The sequence below is a fragment of the Oncorhynchus mykiss genome, chromosome 6 (assembly GCF_013265735.2).
Source record: "Oncorhynchus mykiss isolate Arlee chromosome 6, USDA_OmykA_1.1, whole genome shotgun sequence".
NCBI classification, from domain to species: Eukaryota; Metazoa; Chordata; class Actinopteri; order Salmoniformes; family Salmonidae; genus Oncorhynchus; species Oncorhynchus mykiss.
In genome coordinates, this window is record NC_048570.1 from 31446866 (window position 1) to 31469806 (window position 22941).

Below are 22941 nucleotides of genomic sequence, written 5' to 3' on the forward strand. Positions count from 1 at the left end.
TAGAAGTAATGACTCCAGTACATAGGCAGGAGGGCTCCAATACAGTCAATGACGGTAATGCACCATAACGTTTAATCCCAACCACATATAAACCCCACAGAAGAGGCGGGGGCAACAACGTAGATAGCTATAGTTAGTACACACCGGTAGTGTCCTTTGCCCCTGCCTGTCGGGCACTGTTTTCCCACAGTTCTGTTAAATATGGCAAGGGAAGGTGTTGAGCAGGAGGGAGCGAAGGAAACTGAGTGCTACCATAGCCAGCTAGTCCTAAGGAGGACAACGGTACATGGAAGGCGGGTGCAACGCTGTATTATGCCCTTACAAAAAAGATTGCAGTAAGTAAGTGCAGTCGACGTATTTTGGATGCAGTAATTGCAGAATAACTGCAGTAAAAAATATATATATTGGATGCAGTATTTGCAGCATACTGCAGTTACACTGCACTCTAACTACAGTTATACTACAGCGTACTGCAGTTATACTGCACTTTGACTGCAATTGTTTTCCGTTAGGGTAGCTAGTTAAGTAGCAAGCTAAACGCCTCCACCTCCCACCTGCTGTGTACCGGAGAAGCTAGCGGTAGGCGATACTGGTAGACAGTGTACTTCGCTCCTGCCTGTTGGGCACGTTTTTTTTCAGTACAAAGCAGGCAGAAGGCAGAGGCGACACCGTGTGCTAACTAGCTAGCTAGCACATGACGTCGCTAACTAGTAAGCAAGCTAGTTAGCACATAGTGTCACTCCCGCCTACTGTGTTAGCAGTAGACAGTGTCCTTCGCCCCCACCTGTCGGGCACTGTTTTTCCCGCAGTTCTGTTAACAACGGTGAGGGCAGACGGGATCGAAGGACACTGTCTACCGGTGAAAAAACTCAGATAATACTTTTATTTCCCTTTTGACCCACATTCAACACCGTGAATTGCGGGCTGCAGTTGTTCACTGTTGTCCAAGGTAGAGCCTGGCAAGTGAACACACCCCCAGATTCTATGCAAAAGTCAAAACGTCATGTAATCTGGTACCTTTCCAAAATATCCGACTGTTACCATGACCGAAGTCACCCTTAAGAAGATACAAACCAGAAGGTTGAATGACATTATATTTACACTTTGGTCCTTTTCGTGGTAGGATGTGGAGACAGGGTTTCCACAAGAAGGTGTTGTTTACCCTACTTTTTAGGGCGCTGGTAGGTTCTGTCTCTTATATTTTAGATCTCTTGATGCATTGCACGTGATGCACAATATGTAAATAATAACCAAATATGTGGACCGAAGCACATTTATGGGAAGTGGTCCACTATTTGTGCGAATTGCATCAGTATTGAAAATACAAATAAAAAGATAAAGATAAAAATCGTAAATAGAAACGATATACGATAAACGATATACAGACCAGGTCTGAAGGTCGGGTTGATAACACTTCTCTGTGGATATTTTGTATCAGATTAGATCCGACATAGGGACAAAATTGGCGGACAAAATGTCAAGTAAATTGAAATGAAGTTAGTTCAACATGTAATGGGACTGTTCGGGAATGCTGAGCTTGCATGTTAGAGGCGTGTGTAAATATTTCAATCTCTGATTCTAAGAGGCTATCTGGTACCGAGCTACATGGCAAGAAGACGACAACCAAATAACAATTATATTTTATTTGGACAAAAATTGCTATAACCACTATCTATTGCATTTGCTAAAATTCTTCTTGAAAAGAGCCGATACTGAATCTCCCTGCAATTAAATAAAGCCAGATTTACAGTAGGCAATTAAGCAATTTTAATGGCCGATGTCATGATGAGCTTTCACCATGATTGTACATTGGGGTTTGGGGAAAATATAGTATGTATCCCTGTGCATTCTGTGCAATGGGAAGCACATAAGAAGTAGCCTATTGCACTGTTATGCAGTTCATCACCGATATCATGTGAGTAAATTCATCATTGTGGGATATTTATATCTATTTGTTCATATATGCTCTGAAATTATTGGGCGTATTCCTCTGCCCAGGCATTGCTGATGCAGATCAGATCTTATAATGCCTGGCTAGGTATTGCTAACTTAAAGAAAATTCCATTCAAAAACTATCTTTTGGTATTTGTTTCATTAGTCCACTGTTGATACAGTCCCAACATGTTTTGCATGTCAGCAAATCAGTTTAAGATATACAGTATAACTTAAAAAATACAGAAAGTCTCACACTGATGCATTATGCCGCATGCAACGTGACTATTACAGAGTCAGCAACAGCAGGCAAAGAAAAGCAAAACAAATGTTTAGGAATAAGAGATTTGTCACCAACTACCATTCCGAAATGGTGACGCTCTAAACATGTTCAAATTCCTATAGGAACACAGCCATTTTAGAAGTGCAGGGCTTGTGCAACATGCCATGCCTTTATTTTTTCGTCTTACAGGAATGCTATACATACACTGCATTCGGAAAGTATTCAGATCCTTTGACTTCCCCCCAAAAAAATTACGTTACAGCCTTATTCTAAAATTTATTAAATTGTTTTTTTTCCCTTCATCAATCTACACATAATACTCTATAATGACATAACATTGAAGGTTGTGCAATGTAACAGCAATATTTAGACTTAGGGTTGCCACCCGTTCGACAAAATATGGAATGGTTCCGTATTTCACTGAAAGAATAAACGTTTTGTTCTCAAAATTATAGTTTCCGGATTTGACCATATTAATGACCAAATGGCTCATATTTCTGTTTGTTTATTATAATTAAGTCTATAATTTGATATTTGATAGAGCAGTATGACTGAGCGGTGGTAGGCAGCAGCAGGTTCGTAAGCATTCATTCAAACAGCACTGTTCTGCGTTTGCGAGCAGCTCTTAACAATGCTTGATGCACTGTTTAGGACTTCAAGTCTATCAACCCCTGAGATTAGGCTGGCAATACTATAGTGCCTATAAGAACATCCAATAGTCAAAGGTATATGAAATACAAATGGTATAGGAAGAAATAGTCGACGTGTCATAATTCCTATAATAACTACAACCTAAAACTTCTTAACTGGAAATATTGAAGAACTGGGAATATTGAACCACCAGCTTTCACATGTTCTCGTGTTCTGAGCAAGGAACTTAAACGGGAGCTTTTTTACATGGCACATATTGCACTTTTACTTTATTCTCCAACACTGTGTTTTTGCATTATTTTAACCAAATTGAACAGGTTTCATTATTTATTTTACACTAAATATATTTTATTTATGTATTATATTAAGTTAAAATAAAAGTGTTCATTGTTCATTCAGTATTGTTGTAATTGTCATTATTATAAATATATATAAAAATTGTCCGATTAATCGGTATCGGTATCAGCATTGAAAAATCATAATCGGTCGACCTCTACTCCAGAGATGTTTGACTTGATTCAAGTCCAGGCTCTGCCTGGGCTGCTCAAGGACATTCAGAGATGTGTCCCCAAGCTACACCTGTGTTGTCTTGGCTGTGTGCTTAGTCGTCCTGTTGGAAAGTGAACCTTCACCCCCTGTCTCAGGTCCTGAGCGCTCTGGAGCAGATCTCTCTGTACTTTGCTTCGTTCAACTTTCGTCTCCCAGTCCCTGCCACTGAAAAACATCCCCACAGCATAATGCTGCCACCACCATGCTTCCCTGTAGGGATGGTGCCAGGTTTCTTCCAGACGTGACGCTTGGCATTCAGGCCAAAGAGTTCAATCTTGGTTTCATCAGACCACAGAATCTTTTTTCTTATGGTGTGAGAGTCTTTAGGTGCCTTTTGGCAAACTCCAAGCTGGCTGTCATGCCTTTTACTGAGGAGTGGCTTGGTGGAGTGCAGCAGAGATGGTTGTCCTTTTGGAAGGTTCCCCCATCTCCACAGAGGTACTCTGGAGCTCTGTCAGAGTGACCCTCGGGTTCTTGGTCACCTCCCTGACCAAGGCCCTTTCCCCCGATTGCTCAGTTTGGCCGGGCGGCCAGCTCTAGGAAGAGTCTTGGTGGTTCCAAACTTCTTTCATTTAAGAATGTTGGAGGCCACTGTGTTCTTAACTGAATCTGTTCTTAACTGACTTGCTTGGTTAAATAAAGGTAACATTTAAAAAAAAAATATATATATATATATGGCAGGCAGAGATGGCAGCTAAATGCACCTATATAGTGGAAAAAAGCTTTTTCCTTGTCGAAAAGGTCCAGCAAAAAGCAAAGTACCTCTGGAATGAAGCAAATAAATGGAATTATCTGTTTCTGATTGCACCATGTTGCAAATACACGCCACTTATTGTTGTATAGTGAGCATGTGGCTGGAGCTTTAGCATTCTGAATAGTCTCCACATCTTTCAGCGTAGGCTGAGATTTATCCTCTCATTGGCCGGCCCCAAAAGACCTCCATGTCCGGACGGGGATGAAAAATCTCTCAGTTCGGATGGGTCAGCAGATCCCTGAGTAACAGTAGTTGCCAGGGCGTACTCATAAACCTGCCAATTATAGGCGTGTGGAACGTAATTTTATTAGACGGAGTATACCCTTGTTGTATTGCTCCTGCACCCAAATTACCCGGCTGATGACAGCTAGGCTCTCTCGCAGTAGCAGAGGAACAGAGCAGAAGATCTGTTACAGCGGCATAACCCTTGGAAGCACAAGCAAGATGGTGGCTATGGGACCATCGAAACCCGTCATATTGGTATCCATGTAGCGGACGGCAGGACAAGGAGACAAACGGTTGCGGGTTGTTAGTGCAGTCAAAAACCCTCTACCATAGGATATTTAACCAAGTGGATGGAGAACTAGTGACCAGCCTGAGAAGGTTATACGAGCCTAGTGGATCTTAGTAGGATAAACTCTGGCTTGTACCTCCTAGGATGTGCTCCACACCGGAGTGATTCCTCTCCCCCAGGATTCTCTTGTTGCCGTGCTCGTTTTAGGAGGTTGATGTTCTGGGAGGGGGGAAATCCACTCTGTAGAGGGTGAGCCTCAAGACCGTGTGCTTAAATGGTCATTCAAATTTTTTTTTATCATCTCCAGCACCACTCCAACATGTGGACACCTGCTTGTCGAACATCTCATTCCAAAATCATGGGTATTAATATGAAGTTGGTCCCCCCTTTGCTGCTATAACATCTTCCACTATTCTGGGAAGGCTTTCCACCAGGTGTTGGAACATTGCTGCGGGGACTTGCTTCCATTCAGCCACAAGAGCTTAGTTTAGGCTTGGCTCGCAGTCGGCATTCCAATTCATCCCAAAGATTTTCGATGGGGTTGAGGTCAGGGCTATGTGCAGGCCAGTCAAATTCTTCGACACTGATCTCGACAATCAATTTTTGTATGGACCTCGCTTTGTGCATGGGGGCATTGTCAGGCTGAAATTGGAAAGGGCCTTCCCCAAACTGTTGCTACAAAGTTGGAAGCACAGAATCTTCCAGAATGTCATTGCAGCGTTAAGATTTCCCTTCACTGGAACTAAGGGGCCTTGCCCCAACCATGAAAAACTGCCCCAGACCATTATTCCTCCTCCACCTAACTTTACAGTTGGCACTATGCATTGGGGCAGGTAGCGTTCTCCTGGCATCCGCCAAACCCAGATTCATCCGTCAGACTGCCAGATGGTGAAGTGTGATTCATCACTCCAGAGAATGCGTTTCCACTGCTCCAGAGTACAATGGTGGCGATCTTTACACTACTTTAGACCAACGCTTGGCATTGCGCATGGTGATCTTAGGCTTGTGTGCAGCTGCTTTGCCATGGAATCCAATTTCATGAAGCTCCCAACAAACAGTTATTGTGCTGACGTTGCTTCCAGAGGCAGTTTGGAACTCGGTAGTGAGTTTTGTACACTCATTGTATATCACAAATACAACTGCTGGAGAGTTTGTACTGTTTTATGTTTTTGTGGCAGATGTTTAAGATTGATGTGTTTGTTGGTAGTTTAATAGGCCTATGAATAGTGATTCTCGAATGATACTCCTAAATGTTGAACCAGATAGAATAAATCATTCATATTGTTTTTTCAACTGCCAACAAAGGCATTTTAAATCTTATCAATTAATAGATGAGAAGTGGACATTTATCAAATTATTTATTTAATTATGTTAATTGTATCTTTGGCATTCACGTTTTTTGTTTAGTTGGCTCGCTGGTTGTTGTATAGAGACAGGATCATGGTCCCTGTGGGAAGTTACACACAACTAGACAACTGAGGTACAGTTACATTTTAGCAATTGCACTGCTGATAATAGTGCCATTGCACAAATTGAATACAAATATAAATACTGGTATATGTTAGTGTATGTTCTTCCTCGTCGCTCAGGGGGAAAAGTTGTCTATACTGTTGATATTTTGTAAATCCCTTACAGTAAGTATTTAGCCATGCACGAGCCTCGGCTTGTGCGAGTCGGAATGGCTCATAGGAGCAGGAGCCTATGAGGTAGGTTGATGTACAAGTACACCCCCTGGACAGGACGCTAGTCTATCGCAGGGCCTTAGCATTAAATCTATCTCCTTAATGCTGAGTGTCAAGCAGAGATGCACCAATCCCATTACAAGTATATTTTTCAGGACTAGCAGCACTGCTGGCATGAGGAGACGCACCAGCACACACAACACAGCCAACAGGCATATGACTGATGAGGAGCCCTGCAGAGTGAGGGTTCTGGGAGTGGGTGAAGGTGAGGAGCCACCCTGGTTTGTGAAACGTTTTGACTCTACAGCGCTTGAGTTACCAGGGGAGTATTGGCCTGTAACAACCTGGGCTCCTTAATGGGTAAAAAAGTGGTATAAGGCTCCTTGAGTGGGGCTACAGATGGTGTTGAATTCAGAAAAAAGCACTCTTCATAGCTTAGGTCCTCTAATATGTATTGGTCAGATAGAAAGCGAGATTGAGGGGCATCTTTGTGAAGATATGGTGATTGAATGAGGCTCTTTACATTGAAGATTCCCTTCGACGCTTGCTTTCATGAACCAGAGAGACTTACAAAATCCCTGGTTTTGATGTATGAGTATAGGGAGTGATGTATGTGTATAGGGAGTGATGTATGTGTATAGGGAGTGATGTATGAGTATAGGGAGTGATGTATGAGTATAGGGAGTGATGTATGTGTATAGGGAGTGATGTATGTGTATAGGGAGTGATGTATGAGTATAGGTGTAACCGATGTGAAATGGCTAGCTAGTTAGCGGGGTGTGCGCTAATAGCGTTTCAATCGATGACGTCACTCGCTCTGAGATCTTGAAGTAGTTGTTCCCCTTGCTCTGAAAGGCAGCGGCTTTTGTGGAGTGATGGATAACGATGCTTCGAGGGTGGCTGTTGTCGATGTGTGCAGAGGGTCCCTGGTTCGGGGCGAGGAGAGGGACGGAAGCTATACTGTTACATAGGCAGTGTGGTTTCCACTGTGTAGGTATCCAGCTCTGTCTCTGGCTTTGTGGTGAAGCTGAGGTGAGAAACTTTCTCATTAGGCTTCAGGACCCGTGGACAGATAGACATGACAGATAAGGTGAGGAGCATGCAATGTGTGAGATGTGCTGGCTCAGCATACATCAGGTCAGTGGCCATCTTTAGCCTTCCATTAAGTAGCCACCGGTACAGGATGTCACACTCATCCTGTGGTTGAGGCGGAGCTCCTGCAGCCCAGAGAGGGCCCAGCGTAGGTGGTCCACAATACAGAGCTGGTTCCAGGCTACAGAGACGACAGATGTGGTGAGAGAGATGGAGATGGGCAGGGACATCAGGCCCAGGGAATCAAAGAAGACCATCAGCCCTGGGCGAGGACAGCACCAGGCCTCGGGGCAGGGGGGTGTCACAAGGCAGGCCAGGGGAGACGCACACAGCAGTATGAGACCATAGAGGCGCCACGGCATGGCTCATTAGGAGGAGTGGGGGAAGAGAAGGAGAGGAAAAAGGACAAGGCAACGTGGAGACAAGCACCAGCTGCAATCTACCTACTAATGACTACTAAATCATTTGGATAAAAAACTACAGCAGCATGCACTGCATTTAATAACAAAGACAACTGTGTGTGTTACTGAGACATAGCCTAAGGCAATTTCAGAGGCAGATATAATTTGGATGGATATAATTATAAGGAAGGGGAGTCACAGATTATTCCGAGCTGTCATTCCAGTCAAATGAAGCTTGGATTTTTAAAAAGATAAGACCGTGTTGATATAGTAAAAGTCAAATAAGGTTATGGTAAAAGAGAATGTGTTTAACGACCTGATTTAAACAAAAGCAAAATAAAGAACATGTGCTATTGTCACATTTGTCAGTGTGACCATCGTCATTGTAAATCTCTAAGAAATAGTCTTAAATTCAGATACACAAAATCAAATCAAATGTATTTATATAGCCCTTCATACATCAGCTGATATCTCAAAGTGCTGTACAGAAACCCAGCCTAAAACCCCAAACAGCCAGCAATGCAGGTGTAGAAGCACGGTGGCTAGGAACAACTCCCTAGAAAGGCCAAAACCTAGAGAGGAACCAGGCTATGTGGGGTGGCCAGTCCTCTTCTGGCTGTGCCGGGTGGAGATTATAACAGAATATGGCCAAGATGTTCAAATGTTCATAAATGACCAGCATGGTCAAATAATAATAATCACAGGCAGAACAGTTGAAACTGGAGCAGCAGCACGGCCAGGTGGACTGGGGACAGCAAGGAGTCATCATGCCCGGTAGTCCTGAGGCATGGTCCTAGGGCTCAGGTCCTCCGAGAGAGAGAAAGAAAGAGAGAATTAGAGAGAGCATACTTAAATTCACACAGGACACCGGATAGGACAGGAGAAGTACTCCAGATATAACAAACTGACCCTAGCACCCCAACACATAAACTACTGCAGCCTAAATACTGGAGGCTGAGACAGGAGGGGTCAGGAGACACTGTGGCCCCATCCGATAACACCCCCGGACAGGGCCAAACCTGTACACAACCTGTAACTACTACCGTACTCAAACCATTGTGTACCATTCTTCCAGGGCTCTGTTTCATCCGCTCTTCCCAATAAGTTGGCCAGCCAAGACGTCTATGGTCGATCCATTGTGTGACTGGCTCTCCAGAAACCACCGTCGTTGAGAATTTCAAGCAGCCATCCATCAAAGTTTGACGATGCCTTTAAGATGCTCTATTACCTGTTTTTTTATCCTCTTCATCCTCCAAAATGTATTCATTTTTAAGGGCAGAGAAACAACACTGAAGTCTCATAACATAAGAGAGGTAGAACCATGAAAATAGAAACACAGCAGGAGCAGACTTCCCTCAGGTAGCGTCCAGCTTACGACTAACATCCAGGTCATAGGACATCCTCCAACGTCCTGCCACTCTGAGAAGCTGCACTAAATGAAGCCTCGCCAGACCGAGACGCGGCTGTGTGCCTTCCGTACTCCCGGTAGAAAGAGTGAGAGTGCAGGTGTAGTATATTGCAGGATTATTTAGCACCTTGTTGAAAAAGAGGGAATCTGACCCTGGTGCGAGGCTCCCTCGGGGCTCATATTTCAGGCTCTACAAGGTTTGCACTTGCTTTTGGGCTGTTCTGCCTTCATCTTCGATGTTTGCTCTTCGGTAAAATGGCTCTGATTAACTGGGATCAAACTTTCACTTTGAAAACAAATGTTGTATTTGTCAATCATTCACCCCCTTTCTGTGGTAGGATATTTTATGATCATTAAATCACAAACGTTTAAGATGGTAATCGATTCTTTCTCTGTTTTAACTATGTTCTGTTCAAATAAAGATGGAAATCAATACTTTATCTTTACGTTTTAACTATGTTCTGTCTGGCAATGTAAACAGCCAGTGCTTACAATACTTAAAACATTCACAGGAGGGCAGCATTTGCCTACCTTTAAGAATCCCTGGCACAAAATCATATACAGTAGAAGTGATCTGACATGATATGAGCTTGTGTGTACAAATCAGTGTCTTGTATTCAAATACACTCATGTTCCATTTCAATGCAAAGTATATAATGTTGTTGGATTGACAGCTGTTGAAATATTGATTGAATCTTGTAAGGAAGCTAGGGGGCAAGAGATCGAGGCTCTGGTCCCTTTCACTGGCTTTGTGTTTGGGCATGACATTACATGGTGGTGCCAGCCTCCTTGAACTGGCAAATCACCAATGTGGATATGCAGGTGACACTACGGACACATTTCCCATGTAATGTGTGAGTGGACAGAGTATTTCAAAGTTTGTTGCTGAAATATTTAGAGTATATATATATATATATATAACATGAACATACAACTGTAGGCACATCTGTCAATGCAGACAAAGTACATGCAGTGATGTGCATAATTGTCCTTTTTCTTTTTGAAATTTGAGAACAGACATAAACCAGACAGCTTTTCTTCAAACATATTCTTGGGTAGAAATAAATGAAAATGAGGAGCTCCAAAGTTGTATTTAATGTACATGCAGTATGCCTCATCCCTTTCTTCCAAGGCTGTTTTTACACACCCCGTGGCCAAACTTCCCAATACTAACATTCAGAGATGGCCAAACTCCATATGGCAATTTATCATGAACAACAATATATATGCAAAATATTTAACTTTAATTCATATAAGAAAATCAGTAAATTGAAATAAATTAATTAGGCCTTAATCTATGGATTTCACATGACTGGGCATGCCTTGGAGGGCATAGGCCCACCCACTTGGCAGCCAGGCCCACCCACTTGGCAGCCAGGCCCACACACCGAGGAGCCAGGCCCACACACCGAGGAGCCAGGCCCAGCCAACCGGAATGAGTTTTTCTCCACAAAAGGCAGAAATACTCCTCAGCTCCCCCTCCCCTCAGATGATTCCCAGGTGAAGAAGCTGGATGTGGAGGTCCTGGGCTGCCGTGGTTACATGTAGTCTGCGGTTGTGAGACCAGTTGAACGTATTGCCAAATATTCTAAAACAAGGTTGGAGGTGGCTTATGGTAAAGAAATTAACATTAAATTATCTGGCAACAGCTCTGGTGGACATTCCTGCAGTCAGCATGCCAATTTCACGCTCCCTCAAAACTTGAGACATCTGTGGCATTGTATTGTGACAAAACTGCACATTTTAAAGTGGACATTATTTTTCCCAGCACAAGGTGCACCTGTGTAAAGATTCTTGATATGCCACACCTGTCAGGATTAGCTTGGCAAAAGAGAAATGCTCACTAACAGGGATGTGAAAAATGTGTGTACAATACATGAGAGAAATAAGCTTTTGGTGCGTATGGAAAATTTCAGGGATTTTTTTATTTCAGCTCATGAAACATGGGACCAACACTTTAGAGGTTGCGTTTAGATTTTTGTTCTGTGTATGTTTTTGAAACACTTAATGAACATGGTGAAATCTCACACTCACTGCCTGTCTTTTACACTTACAATTTCCAGAAAAACATATATCAACAAAATCTCTATTGAAGCTGGACAAAAATTAAATAAGATCCATTACGCAAACAAAATTACCATAATGTACAGCAGAACTGAGGGTCACTGTAAAACAATCCTTAAAGGGACTCAGGAGAATTTGGGGATTTTAATTTACTTGAGTAATGTAAGTCCATTTTTAATAAAAACTTGCACTGACCTTTGTAACCACATACCCGCACCTGCAAATCACAGTTATTTTGATGTTCGGAAAAAAATAGATAATGTAATACAAAAAAAGCAGCTCTACCGTCTATCCATATAGCATGAGCAAATTCTCTTCAATATTAATCCACAAAGCACCCATGTGACATGTATATAATTGTAACATTTCTAATGAAGTAAGAGAAAAAAAGGAGTCCATTGCTAAAAGAAAATACATTTTCTCACATCAATCATTTACTGTGTTGAAATCAACTGGCCAGGTTATCGCCATAGAGTTAGCAAACAGAAATACGCTTGGCTTTCTCTCGTTCACAGAAGATAACTTTCTTTTTTTCTGTGTGATCTACATCTTTTTAGTTAAGCTTAACTGAGCAGCACAATTTCCCAACAGTAATAACATGCAAACATCCTATAAGCACGGTCTTGGTATATGTTTTGACATGTCGCTTTGAAAGCTATCAATTGATGAACAAAATCTCATATTTCACAATGACTTTTCTACAACAAGGTAAGTATAGGAGGAATAATTTATCAGATATATCAAAAAGGACAGTCAGGGCTGAAATTCCTTATGTTTTTAAGGCCTGATTGTATGCTCTTTAGACCTAATTGTACAGTATCTGTATGCTAAAAGGTATCCACAAGGTCAGATTCCACATACAAGTTTGGCACACAGCAGCGGACGTACCCAGGGAGTTCCCTCCGCACAAGAAAAGGTTTCTGTCTCCTTTTTTTTGCTAGTTTACATGGTTGGAGCCCCAACCTATACTTAGTGGTTGGCCTTCCTCAGGTGGCAGGTGCAGACCATAGGCTGGCTGGTGCTGGAGCTGGAACATTGCTGCACCTCCTCAGCCTTCTGCCCTTTGTGCTTAGGCTCCACCCTCCGCGTCTCCTTCTCCTCTACATCGTTCACTTTCTGGACCTCCTTCGGTTTGGGCTCCTTGCCCACCTTTTCCCCCACCAGCGCAACAGAAGGGGTGCGTAGATTCTTGGGGGTTCCCTGGATCTGGACCCTCCTGGCTGAGTCAGGCCCGCCGCACACCCTACTCTGGACCTCACTGGAGGATTTGACTCCTTCTGCCGTGTGGTCCATATACTTGCTGGGTGAGTTGGCAGGAGGTTTGTAGGCCTCCAACTTGCGCTTTTGGCTCATGGTAGCGGCACAGCAGATGATGAAGATCATGACAATGAGGAGGGAGGTGACCACGATGATGATCAGCATATTATCCTGGAGGAAGTCCACCACCCGGGTGACCATAAAGTCCTTAAGGCGGATCATGGTGGTGGTGATGGTGTTGGTGATGGTGCTGACCAGGGTGGGGGCTAGGGTAGTGGTGGGGGAGACAGGGGAGACATCAACGGGGCTGACATCGACGGTGGGGGACACATCGACGGTGGGGGAGACAGGGTGGTGGGGGCTATCAACGGGGAATATAAGATCCGTCTCCCCTACGTCACCACTGCCATCCATGGAAATGCTGTAGACCATTGGCACATGCCTGGCACAGCCATGGCCCCAGAGCATAACCAGACTCACGCATGACAGGTGAAGAATCAAGTGGTGCCTCATCTTTCCTTCAGAATCCTGCAAAGACAAGAGGGAGACTTTCAAAAGAACATTTATTAAAATTGCAGATGGTTTAGAAATGTGATGTCAAATTAATTAATATTTGGGATGATTTAAAGATAGGCTTTCATTTTCTGCCTCTGTATTACAGCAGCTACTGTAGGCCTACAACACAACTCCTTTCCTCTCAACTAGGAATGCAGCGGCAGTTGGGTTTCTAGTATTAGTATGAAGAAACATTCATCAAATGGTCTGATACAGTGTGATGAGGGATTCTGTGTCATAACTCAGAACAAAGTAGAAACAGCCCTGGTGTTGCAGATTTTCCCAATGACCAGATCAATCTTTTTTATTTCACCTTTATTTAACCAGGTCAGCCAGCTGAGAACAAGTTATCATTTACAACTGCGACCTGGCCAAGATAAAGCAAAGCAGTACGACACAAACACAGAGTTACACAAACAAACGTACAGTCAATAACACAATAGAAAAAAATCTATATACAGTGTGTGCAAGTGTAGTAAGATTAGGGAGGTAAGGCAATAAATAGGTTATAGTGGCAAAATAATTGCAATTTAGCATTAACACTGGAGTGAGATGTGCAGAAGATGATGTGCAAGTAGAGATACTGGGGTGCAAAGGAGCAAAAAAATAAATAATATGGGGATAAGGTAGTTGGGTGGGCTGTTTACAGATGGGCTGTGTACAAGTGCAATGATCTGTAAGCTGCTCTGACAGCTGATGCTTAAAGCTAGTGAGGGAGATATAGGTCTCCAGCTTCAGTGATTTTTGCAGTTTGTTCCAGACATTGGCAGCAGAGAACTGGAAGGAAAGGCAGCCAATGGAGGAGTTGGCTTTGGGGGTAACCAGTGAAATGTACCTGCTGGAGAGCGTGCTATGGGTGGGTGTTGTTATGGTGACCAGTGAGCTGAGATAAGGCGGGGCTTTACCTAGCAAAGACTTATAGCTGACCTGGAGCCAGTGTGTTTGGCGATGAATATGAAGCGAGGGCCAGCCAACGAGAGCATACAGGTCGCAGTGGTGGGTAGTATATGGGGCTTTGTTGACAAAACGGATGGCACTGTGATAGACTACATCCAATTTGCTGAGTAGAGTGTTGGAGGCTATGGATGGTCAGTTTCACGAGGGTAAGTTTGTCAGCATAAGTGAAGGAGGCTTTGTTGCGAAATAGTTAACTGATTTTAGATGCCTAATGCGAGTCTGGAAGGAGAGTTTACAGTCTAACCAGACACCTAGGTATTTGTAGTTGTCCACATACTCTAAGTCAGAACCGTCCAGAGTAGTGATGCTAGACGGGCGGGCGGGTGCGGCCAGCGATCAGTTTAAGAGCAGGCATTTAGTTTTACTTGCATTTAAGAGCAGTTGGAGGCCACTGAAGCGTTGTATGGCATTGAAACTCGTCTGGCGGTTTGTTAACACAGTGTCCAAAGAAGGGCCAGAAGTATACAGAATGGTGTCGTCTGCGTAGAGGTGGATCAGAGAATCACCAGCAGCAAAAGCGGAATCTAAGTTTAATCACTACAGAACATCCACAATATTTCTCCCATTTCACATCTTGTATTACATCTATTTTAACTGTCTGTAGTCATTACTTATTTGGGGTGGAGTCCGTCAGTTTGAGGTTTTAATTTGCATAGAGAAGGGAGGCCACCCATCCACCACACCAAAGAGGGGAGGAAGCTATATATGCCACAAGGAGCAGGGAGGCGTGGGAGACTTGTGACTGTGGCCTCTATATTTACACTGGGCTGCAGCAGGCTAACGACAGGTTACGGGCAAGGATCTGATGGGTTATTTCTGCTCATATAGAAGCCTGCATTCAGCCTGCCTTAGGAACGGGTGGACTTACAGTATGCTCTACAGACAAAGAATCAAAGTGTCTAGAGCATCTAATGCAGTTCAAATTCAGTCTCAACATTACCTCGCAGTCCAAGCTCTCTCTAAATGTAATGTCTTTCTGCCTCTCTCTTTAGCTCTGGTGAAATTATAATAAGAATATTTAGAGACTTGAAAATCAACTATTGAAGTGTTTAAAAAGGCATAGAACGGAGCCGAACTCAAATCTGTAACCCGGCATCTTCTCTGTGTCTGGAAATACATGTAGTGTAATTACTACTCACTCATGAGGATGACTGGCTTCTAATCAGCCGCTTGTTACAATCAACCTCTGCTCCCTTACTCCTTCCTGTAAATGCTGTGCCCATGTCTGATTGTGTGGTCATGAATATGCATGTACTGTAAACCACAGTCATACTAAAATGGATGGTTATCTTGATCTCCCCACACATGCATGTGCAGTCAGGGTGGCTACAGAGCCACATGCACTCGGACTGGACCATGGTATTAACCAGCCATAATTACATCTTCAGGAATATAATCACTGTAAGGCCCTCCACTGAAAGACCATCTAAAGAGAATCATCTTGAATTCCTCTCTCCATCTTCACCTACAAGCTACAAGAACCACAAATAAAACAACTGTATTGGTCATGTACACAGTAGGTATAAAAGGTGCAGCGAAATGCTTTTGTGCCAGTTCCATCAACATTGCAGTACAATAATCAATATCCATAAATGCGAGTCAAATACAAAATAACAAGTAATAGAAGAGGTAGTGTCGTAGTAATATCCTTTTATGTACACGGTATAATATACAGTATAGATACAATAGCATAATAGATACTGAATGTGCTGTGTCAATTATGACTGTATTTACAACTATAAAGTGGGTAGTATCTTGATCGCGCAGTTGAATACATAGTATATAATAGAACAGCAGAGTTGACTGTGTGTGCTTGTATGTAAGGGTTGGATGTGTGGATGTATATATAATCTCTAGGGCAGGTTGTCTCCGCGTGCTAATAGTCACTAAGGTGCAGGTCTGTGCCAGGAGACAGCTAGGGTTACCAATCACACAAGTGTGATTGTGACTTTTTCCCCTGTAATTATTAATACCAGCTCTCTATAACATCTCGTTAAAGGTTCTATTCGCTCCAGGTCTTGACTTCTCGAACTTTGAGAGAGAGAGATATATATATATGAGGGACTTTATGCTTATCATGTTAACGCTACACTTTTCTCAAAACATTTTCTGATGTCTTCCCTTAAAAAAGGAAGTCTACAACTGTTAGTAGATGACAAACGAAAAAGGCATGTAAATGCGATTTCCACAAGAAGAAAACATCTCCTTCTCTGTCAGTCTCTAAACCTTAAATTGACAGGTTTGTCATCACTGTACAGTCTACAGCAATCAAAACAACTTGATTCTTGTTATACATGTTCTAACCGTGAATTAAACTGAACAAAAATGTGAAAGGTCAGTACTTACAGATTGTATGTCTGGCTGGTGTCTCCTCTGGACTGAATGGTACTGGGATTCTAACAGCAGAGAAGGGGAGAGGGAGTGCAAGAGAGAGAGAGAGAGAGAGCAGAGAAGGAAATTGAGGGAGAAAGAGAGAGCTTCCAAGTTTCCACCCTTCTCCTATAACTTGAAGTATACTGAAAGTTATTTCTCCAATTGTAAAAAAACAAAGCCTGCTGATTGCAGAAAGATGTCCATCCCTCTACATTTCCATCTTCTCCTGCTACCTCCCCCAAATCCTCCTCTCCTTGCAGAGGGACATTGGTGGATGCTCACATACTTTGGTGGATGCTTTGGTCAGTCTAGAGAGGGGGGACAGTTAGGGGCTGCCATACTGAATATATTTTCCTTGCCTGCTCCTAAACATTACATATGATGGGAGATATTGATGAGGGGGACTGGGACATCTTTGTCCACTACTAATATATTCTTCTAATTATTCACAATCCCTGATTCACTGGTTCATGTGGCAATCTTGAAAGTTGCGCAATGAGGTCAAATACAAAATTCTGCTCTGGTGTTGTAGATGTTAGTGCAGTGCAATATGTGAGGGACTTTATTATCAAAGATGAAAATAAAACACCTTACCTTCACTCGTAGTTGAATCAGTATTCTCTAAAATGGAAAATAACACTTATTCTTTGTACATTTTGAAGGTTAGTGGGTATTTTAGTTCTCCACAGGGCGAGTCCCTAGGTTTCTCTGCCTCCCACGGAATCCTCTAATTACGTGCTCCAGATTACAGCCCGTCTCCACACGGCCTACAGGACCAGCTCACAGGCACAGGGCCCGTCTTTCATCATATCACACATACAAATCTAACATATAAATTTTATGGTCTGCTATAAACACATACCTCAGTTCTCACATCCCTGCTGGCGCTGCAGGGCTTTTGTTCTGCCCACGCCTGTTTGGAGCACCTCGTGGTCCAGCCTTGCCATAAGAAGATTTTAAATCATAGGTTGAACAACTCAGTTCAACAGATATTTTTTTCTCCCCCTATTGATTTATTTTCTGAAGGTTTTGTTCAGTAAGTACAGGGAAGGTCAGGTGTACACTTGCTTGGCCATAGTGATAGATTTGTATTTCTCAAGAGTAATGCTGAAAGTTAATGCTTTTTCTGTATGAGAACAAAACATTTGCTATGTAGTTGACAGACTCAAAGCTCTAGTGTGGTATATATTGTGAGTTTGACTAGTGTTACAAGCCTCTGTCAAGGTCTGGGATGGAGCTGTTGAGAGTGAGGTTGTCCCCGTCCTCTGCTGGACATCAGGGTTACGTTGGGGACGTCTGGATCTCCCCTGGCCTCAATCAGTAGTACTGGTGGGGACCATTGCACACCATCTCTGTGCTCTGCCCCTGTAGCTGCTGGCCCGTGTCTGTACCTGCTGCCCCTCAGCTTGGTCAGGATGACGGTGCTGACAATGAACAACGTCATTGGTGATCAGGCACCGAGACCTACCAGTCACTGGATGTCCTGGAGGATTTTGACATCCATTCTGTGGAGGAGTTGAAGGCAGTGGTAGGGTAGGGGGTTGGATGCAGGGCTGTTGAGATGGGTGTTCGTTTACTGCTCAAAGTGGTGTGGGCGATCTCAGTCTCATGGCCCGTCTCAAAGGTTTCAGTTCTCATTGTTTGCTGGGTTACGGAGACTTGTGTTTTCTGGCAGGTCTTTGGTGAGGGCTACAAGGGGCGTTGTTTGATGTGGTAGCTCAGACAGGTTTGGGGTCTATGGGTTGCTACCTCCCTGTAGATATTTTGATACAGCCTTGCTTGAGAGAAGGAGCAGTAAAACAAGAGCTGGACATCTCCCAGGCCTTGGGGGAAATATAGTGGAAATCTGTCAAGTGAAACGACAACAGCAAATATTGAGACCGAGTTGAACAACTGTTTCCTTGCACACAGACATTCATCACAAGCACCAAACTTTAAGAGGCATAGATGTGCCCAATTCAAACCATGTTATGAGAATGTGATGATTAACTTACTATTCTGTAATATATTGTGATACAGAACACTGCCCTGCCAAGCACAATTACCCAGTACTTGCAATATGCATTTGCTTCATATTTAAGCTCGTGTTGCTCATCAACATTACATCACTTGAGCCTCTGGAAAGAGATCCATTTCCTTTACAAAGAATATCAGTGACTGAAATAATCATCTGATACAACCATATGTCAATCTACCCCACCAGTGATGTTGTAATGTTCCCTCAGCATTTCAGACAAAACCAAAGAAATCAATAAGTGGAGACTGTAGTAACTATACTTTTTTTTTTAACATTGACAAATGTCAAACTGACAAATGAGGAATGGGGGTATGGTTTCACACAATGAAAGCAAGAATCTCCTGATAAAGAATAACAAGTCTGAGAGAAAACACTAAATACCTTGGCATATCTCAGATATTTCTTGTTTGAAGATGGCCAAGTCACGTTTGTTTCTTGCAGTCCTCTGCCTCACCCATGAACTCGACACCAGATGACAAACTTTTCATTTCTTTATTAATTTTTCTGATAATCAATGAGTTGTTGATACATGAAGCAGGAGAAATTAACAAAAATGTTGAACAGACCTCCACAAGAGGCTGAATTCTTGTTCGTTTTTCTTCTGTAATTCATTGAGCTCTTTTTGTATCTATAATACCGGTGACAGAATGGAGATTCTGTTCTGTCATGATGCATTATGGCAAGGGCAGGGAACGCAGACAAGAGGAAACATTTAAAACCCACCATAAACAAACACCCTCTTTCAGCTCAAAAACAAAACAAATGAATAAGAAAAAGTACAAAGAAAAATACAATTACATGGTCATGTTATTTACAAAGCTTTCAATCATATTCTAGGCCTTTATTTCCAAACATCACATACATCTCTACATATTTCACCAACCTACCGTGTCCACAGCTCTCACTGCCTTGAGTGGTCCAAGGAGGCCCAGGAGAAGCACTGATGTACATACAGGACACAAGACCCAAGACAACCTCCCCTGGCCCTGGCCAATCCATATCTCTGTGTCCAATTGCATCCTTGGTTATAATCTTAGATACTTGGATTCCAAGATGGATTGATGAAAACGTACATTTCTCAGTGCTTTCTAGCCACTCAGGCAGCCCATTCACTCCCTATCCTGCTAAATAACTCACACCATTCTCAAACCCTGTCTTCCATAAGCACTTCCTGTGCACACCTCTACGGCACTTTCTGATCTATTCAGTGGTAACAAACTTTAAAGGCTAATATTGAACCTTAACCCACCCCGCCTGGAAAATAAACAAAAATAGCATGACAACAGAACCTACTGTATTATCGTAGTTGGCAACACCATCAAATATTCAGATGATCCAAACGACTCCTTGTTCCTCTGATTCTCTAGTGATGTGACAGAGTATTTAGCTATTTAAAATTCTGCTAAGGAAGTACATAGTGGGATATCTGCAATGGGAGAGCCGGAGAAGGAAGCAAGACTAAAACATACAGTATTTAAATGACTATCATCACCACCACACCATCTAATTCTGTTATCATAGGCCAGAACCTTGGTCACACCCTACGGTGAATCCATTTAATATCCAAAATCCCTCTCACATTCCCTATCTGGGGAAACAAAAAACTCCAACAAGGCCAAAGTAATACGAGGCACATATTCGCACATCCTGAAAGCCTTGCCTCTCCACGTTACATCTTGTCGTCCGTTGTCAAACAACAGAGGTTCAAAACAGGATCAAATTGTTTTAGTTTCAGACACACCCGTCACTCACTCTGGTCGGCTGTACGGATATGGGCCAATGAGATGGTGAATAGTGAGCATCCTAGCACACGGACCCTGAACACAAGGGCATGGTTCAACATTGGGGTTTATGACTGCACAATCGACACACAAACACCTCAAGAGGCAGAACAAGTCTGATATACTACTGAAAGCATGTGAAAATGTTAACCAGCGACATAACCCACAATTCCATTGGTCCTTCTCTGGGCAGCACACAGGTCATTGCCACACGAACCTGTACAAAAGAAGCACCCCAGGTGACTGCATGTCATGAGTCAGTAGCACTGTGACTTACAGTGCAGAGCTTACAGTACATACATACCATCTGTGTCACAGGGCCAGAGGGAGTGGGGACATACTGACAAACCTCTGTTTCATAAGACTGGAACTAACGATGTTGATCACAGTGGTCACCGAAATTATTGAAAATTATTTTTGGATTGGGGCATGTGCATTGTAAACTACAAACAAGAAACCTGTTTAAGGTGAAATCTAAAGGCTACGAGAAGTACAGATGACATCTAACCTGTCATTTTTATCTAGTTCACTAATACCCTTTCTGTTCCTGTGACACAAAATAGATGGAGATGATGAAAACGTTGTTCAAGTTGTTTACTGCGAAAGATGCATACATACGTTATAGAAGGTATCAAATGATATGAAAGGACTGTTTGCTGCTTGCTTAGTAAGACAAGCTAGAGACCAAAGACGGAGAATTTCTCTCGAGTAGAATATCTATTGCATGCATTAACTCTGGTCAGGCGATGTTAGCAAGTGTAGACAGTGGTCCCGTTACGATGTAGGAAAAAAAGACAAAAGGCAACCTTTCATACAATACTTACAGCATGAATGATGTCACCACTTGTATACCTCAGTACTTCTGTTGTCTTTGATATCTAAACGCTCTATGATACATCAGGATCAATTTCTGAGTGTTTAGTGGTCTGTTCTCATTGATGTCTTTTACAGTATTTGATTGATTGTTGAAATCCTGCTCCTTGCATTACCAGCGTATTGCATTGTTCCTTATAGTTCGGATTTTGAATCTTCCCAGAAAACAAAGTGAAAACAAAAGAAAAAATATATACTGTCAAGGTGGTGTGTAAACAAAACTGCTTAAAAATTTGGCAAGATAAGAAGTTGGGGTATGGGGGAGACAAAATACTGATACCTACATATAAAAACATAGGAACTGTTCACATTGGAATTTTCTTGGTCACAATCTTAAAAGGAATCTGTAAGAATTTTCATACAAACAAAACTAAACTGCCGCTTATTAAAAGGAATGGTTTGCCATATTTCATCTGTTTTATCTGAGGGTTAGGGGCTGGCTAAGAAAAAAGTTAATCTCGGAATGTTGCCTGGGATCGTTACTAGGCAGGTTTCAGGCGGAACACTCGTCTAGATTGCCAGTGACGTGTCCCGCCCACCTCCCAGCCAACGGATCGTCCTGAATTGTGGCGGGGCGAGGGGAGGGTCCTTAAATGGCAATCTTGGACATCTGCTCCTCGAGTTGGATGATTCGCTTCTCCTGACTGCTGACCAGGTCCTTGAGGGATTTGATTTCTTTCAAGATCTCTTCCAGCTTGCCTTCGTTTTTCTGAGGAATACAGAGAAAGGAGCAAGACATAAGATACCCTTTCTGGAGAGGTTTGTGCCAGTCTCTCCCCCCAGTTAGGTTTGGTACATTGTCATCTAAAAACCAACATACACGGTTTATATCCACTGAATTTCCCCAGATCCTTATTAAATCCTCACATCAGAGTCTATCACTGCCGTCTGCTCTGCAGGCAGGCTATGCTGCAGGCAGGGCTCTAGTACCCTGTGGCACCCTGGAGGTTAACATGGCGTGCCTGCCCAGTCTGCTATGATTACAGGCCAGAGCTGCAGATAGAAGCTGAGGCCAGGGCTGGGTCCCACGCGGGCGTCTGTGTTGTGGACGAGGTAGGGCAGGACGCCCAGAGCACTCTGCCTCTGGGCGGGGGGGCGACTTCTAGTAACCACCTTGTGAAGTCAGGCAGCCGCCCCCTTCTAAATCACACCCTGCCAACATAGAGCCCACAGAGTTCATTTTCATCTGGCGTTAAGGCAGCGCTAGTGTCAAACGCATGTTAGTTTGCAATTTTGTCATATAAAAACTGTCACACTGGCATTTTCCAGCCCTAAAGCCATGTTCAGCAATTCACCGGCCTTCTAGCAGCACCCTGCTCACTCAGATGGATGGGGTAGAAATTATCCAGAATGCTCATTTCAGGCAGCGCTGATAAGGATATTTAGGACCAACCAAAAGCTGGTTTTAGCAGTAACGCAGTGGTTATGTCATGAAGTGTGACCGTGGAAACGCAGCCTATCCAGCCGTGACGCACACTGCCCATATGAACATGGAACAAGAGTAGCTTACTGTGCTTTTGGTGCCTGTTTACTGTTTACCACCATTTTGTTTTATTTGATTATAAACCAAGTATAGCCTCCCCTCTCAATGAAGGCTTTTTCTTTGTCTGCCCAACGCAATCGCGAAAAAGTCAAGACTGTCGAAAAAGAGTTTGGCTCTCTCCTGAGAACGTTTGGAAATAAATCTTAGTCACCAAAGCTTTATTAAAATATCAAGTTTGTTAAGAGTAAAACAGTGAGCTGACATTCCCTTTTATCTATGCATTATAGGCAGGCCCACATTTTTGCCATGCCGGTC

General features: G+C 43.0%; 2 protein-coding genes across 4 annotated transcripts in view; both read right to left on the reverse strand.

The window, feature by feature from the left end:
* Positions 1 to 11176: 11176 nt before the first annotated feature.
* On the reverse strand, positions 11177 to 17735 carry tmem119a (transmembrane protein 119a). Its single transcript, XM_021606139.2, has 2 exons — positions 16446 to 17735; positions 11177 to 13115 (listed from the first exon to the last, which is right to left on the reverse strand). The coding sequence occupies exon 2, from the start codon at positions 13098 to 13100 to the stop codon at positions 12300 to 12302; it is 801 nt and encodes a 266-aa protein (XP_021461814.2). The 5' UTR covers positions 13101 to 13115; positions 16446 to 17735; the 3' UTR covers positions 11177 to 12299.
* A 1232-nt stretch (positions 17736 to 18967) lies between these two features.
* LOC110525740 (coronin-1C-A) overlaps positions 18968 to 22941 on the reverse strand; it is a 73958-nt gene continuing 69984 nt past the window's right edge. For all 3 annotated transcript variants that reach the window (XM_021606140.2, XM_021606142.2, XM_036979880.1), the window contains one exon: positions 18968 to 21852. In XM_021606140.2, the coding sequence (XP_021461815.2) occupies positions 21733 to 21852 (120 nt within the window). In that variant the 3' untranslated portion in view covers positions 18968 to 21732. The remainder of the gene's footprint in view (positions 21853 to 22941) is intronic.

Excerpts from the sequence above, each read along its gene's own strand:
- tmem119a (XM_021606139.2), bottom strand. The coding sequence starts at position 13,100 with ATGAGGCACCACTTGATTCTTCACCTGTCATGCGTGAGTCTGGTTATG.